Below are 3296 nucleotides of genomic sequence, written 5' to 3' on the forward strand. Positions count from 1 at the left end.
ATCTAATGTTAAAACTGTGTAATAAGATCAGTCAAATTGATAATAAGACTATTAAAAATTCTAGTTCTGATCTCAGACATAGACTCAGTTACACAGTCAGTCTACTCTGAAAATGATTTAATTTTCTTTGAAAAGAGATATACTATTATCTTTGATGAAGACTAAGACTATAATAACAGCAGTAAATTATTTATAGAGAGAGAGATTCTATTTAATAATTATAATGAATTTTTTTTTCTTCTTTTTCTTCTTCTTCTCTTTCTTCTTCTCTCTTTTCTTCATTTTCATCTTTATTTTCATTTTTTTCCCTATTTTCATCTCTTTCTCTATCTTTACTTTTATCTTTATTTTTAGTGCTATATGCAGTCTTCTATTTAATAGAATAGTTTAAATTAACTGTAAAAACTGTATAAATCTGCAGCTATATTCATACAGAATATATAAAAAAAATATATTTACAGTCAATTCTTTGATTGTTTATAAAGAAGAAATCAGAAGATTTATAGAATTAGTGTGAATTATAAACAAAGAACTAGTTAAATCTTTGCAGAGATAGATTATATTACATTTCTATAAAGAGTGTTTTATTGTATTGCAGCTGCAGCAATTGCAGCAATTGAAGCTGGAATTGTCTGTTTAATGAGTGATGACTATCTATACAGACTGTTGTGACTTTCTATACAGGCTGCTGCAGCTTTCTCTACAGGTGGTCACATGGGGTGTGCATTTTTTCAATCAATCATATCACAGAATGGGGCCTGCAAGATCGCATCTTCTATTCTAATCAGGTTTTGAAAAAACCTAACATATTGCTTCGCTTCGCTCTGCAAATAAATATACCTTCGGCCTCTCTTATTATTTATATTCATGATGGCATCGAAGCCGTACAATGTCGGCATCATCGGATACGGCTTGAGCGCCAAGATCTTCCATATCCCCTTCATCAGCTCTCTGCCGGAATTCAATTTCTACGCCATAGTGCAAAGAACGCCTAAATCAGATGATGACGCTGAGAAGGACCATCCAGGCATCAAAAGCTATAGATCGGCGGAAGAGATGGTCAAAGATGCGGGAGTCGATGTGGTGGTCGTGACGACTACTCCGGACACTCATTTTGGCCTTGCTAAACTGGCATTGGAAGCTGGAAAGCATGGTATGCCAGCAGCGAGCGTGCTCCTGTTATATATATATATACTAACCAAGCGGTCCTCCTCGCTATTTTATAGTTATCGTGGAGAAACCGTTTACGCCCACTCATCAGGAAGCGGATGAACTGGTCGCGATATCAGAGAAGCAAAATCGCATGATTTCTGTATATCAAAGTAGGTATTGAGAGGCAGGATGTGGAACTCGTATATCCCCGCATATCTATCATTTGGCACAAAATAAACTCTAACTTGAACTTCCATAGACCGTAGGTGGGATGCCGACTTTGTTACAGTCTCAAAACTGGTAAAAAGCGGCGCCCTTGGCCGAGTTGCTGAATTTGAGACTCATTTCGATCGCCATCGCCCTGAGATGCCCGCGACTCGCAGCTGGAAAACTAACACGATACCTGGAAGTAGCGCCCTATATGATCTGGGGACTCATCTTATTGACCAGGTTGTCCATTTGTTTGGTCTTCCAAAGAAAGTAACTGGCTTTATTGGCTCCCAGAGGGAGAGCAATGAGTCCGGGTATGAAGATTCGTTCACGCTGCTTCTCCACTACGATCATATCTTAGCTACTGTAAAGGGAACGATAATCAGCCCTGAAGAGAAGCAGTTAAGATTCTGGGTTCGGGGAGATAAGGGCAGCTTTAAAAAGGTAAATCCTCTCCGCGTCTGCCCTTGGATAAATTACCGACTGAAGGGGCACGATAAAGCTAATTTACTACCAGCACTATCTGGATATCCAAGAAGAGCAACTGAAAACCGGACTTAGACCAGGAGACCAAGGTTATGCCAAGGAGCCTAATGATAGATACGGTGAGGATTTCAAACTGGGACACCTTTTTGCTTCCCGATAACAACCACCCCGCCCACTAATCTTGGATTAATTGAGGAAAGGTATCCTTACAAGCTACAATAACGGTGCATTGCATAGCGAGGCATTTCCCACTATTGAGCCTCCCACATATGCAGAGTTCTACCGCAAATTCGCAAAGGCGTTAGCCGGTAAAGGAGATGTGCCAGTAAGCCCTTCACAGGCAAGCGATGTCATCCGGCTCGTCGAACTTGCCAGGGAAAGCTCCAAGTTGGGCAAAACATTGGATGTTTGACATGCATTCGATTGCCGTTGCGTGGGTTACTGCTTCCACCTGCTTGACATGTAGTGAGATACGCAGGTGCCCGAATTCAACAGGGTTCAAAGGTTCTCGATGTAAGGTGATCAAGGTGCTTTTCCGTCTCCATGCTCGTTTTTATCGCGATATTGTGAACTACGCTACTCTGTGACCCAAGGGTCGTCCTCCCTGGTTTAAGTAAATAAACTTTCGCGTTCCCGAATGGGGGCGATCACAAATTTGGGCCCAAACTTAATGTGGTTGGGCGATTGTTTCCGAGATGCGTTTGCACGTTAGGGAGCCAATGCCGTTTGACCTAGAGATCACGAAATGTGATATATCAATCGCCGATCTCCGTTCTCCATTATTCATCGGTTTAGCACATGCATTGCGCAAGCATGATTATGCCTCGACTGGCGGCGCAAGAGTCATCATCTCTTAGGACACCGTCGTACGTATGCACTGTCTCTAGGTTCACCCAGTCTCCGTCGATTGTAGTCAGTCTTCCCAGTAATTCCTACGCATAATAATGGCGTTGAAGCGTAGCTACGAGGCTGCGAGGTTAGGCTGTGGACGACCTGGTTAAATGCTAGAATTATCAGCCTTTGGCCTCTACGGCTCATTATCTTTTCTCACCGATCCTCCCCCCCCCCCCCCCGGGGTATGGAGTGAGGTCAGAGGGGGATGAAGTATGGTGTGATAAGTAAACGTACGTGATATAGCTGATCTACGGGTGTTAGAGTAATAGTCACTGAGCTGACGAGGAGAAAAGCACCCCATGGACATCCCCCCGTGGCACGGGTAGAGTGCACAAGACAACAGATATTATTTTCGGGTAAGTATGTGATAGATCCTCCTCAATTGTTAGGGTGTATTTTTTTTATTTGGGATGGTGACGGATGTCTGAGGACAGGATATAGAGAGAGGGGAGGCCGTGCATAGGACACGTCACGGGCGCTGTCGAGTCCGCCAGACGGAAGACAGTGAAAATGGATGTGCACTGTTGTACATACGAAACGCCGGCAGCGCTGGG

At 43.2% G+C, this 3296-nt stretch overlaps 1 protein-coding gene across 1 annotated transcript; it reads left to right on the plus strand.

The window, feature by feature from the left end:
- Positions 1–701: 701 nt before the first annotated feature.
- Positions 702–2919, plus strand: BDBG_04109 (oxidoreductase). Its single transcript, XM_002625194.2, has 5 exons — positions 702–1153; positions 1227–1322; positions 1412–1806; positions 1880–1967; positions 2049–2919. Exons 1-5 carry the CDS (start codon positions 868–870, stop codon positions 2258–2260), a joined length of 1077 nt encoding a protein of 358 aa, XP_002625240.2. The 5' UTR covers positions 702–867; the 3' UTR covers positions 2261–2919.
- Positions 2920–3296: the final 377 nt, after the last annotated feature.

The sequence above is a fragment of the Blastomyces gilchristii genome (assembly GCF_000003855.2).
Source record: "Blastomyces gilchristii SLH14081 genomic scaffold supercont1.7, whole genome shotgun sequence".
In the NCBI taxonomy this organism is placed as follows: Eukaryota; Fungi; Ascomycota; class Eurotiomycetes; order Onygenales; family Ajellomycetaceae; genus Blastomyces; species Blastomyces gilchristii.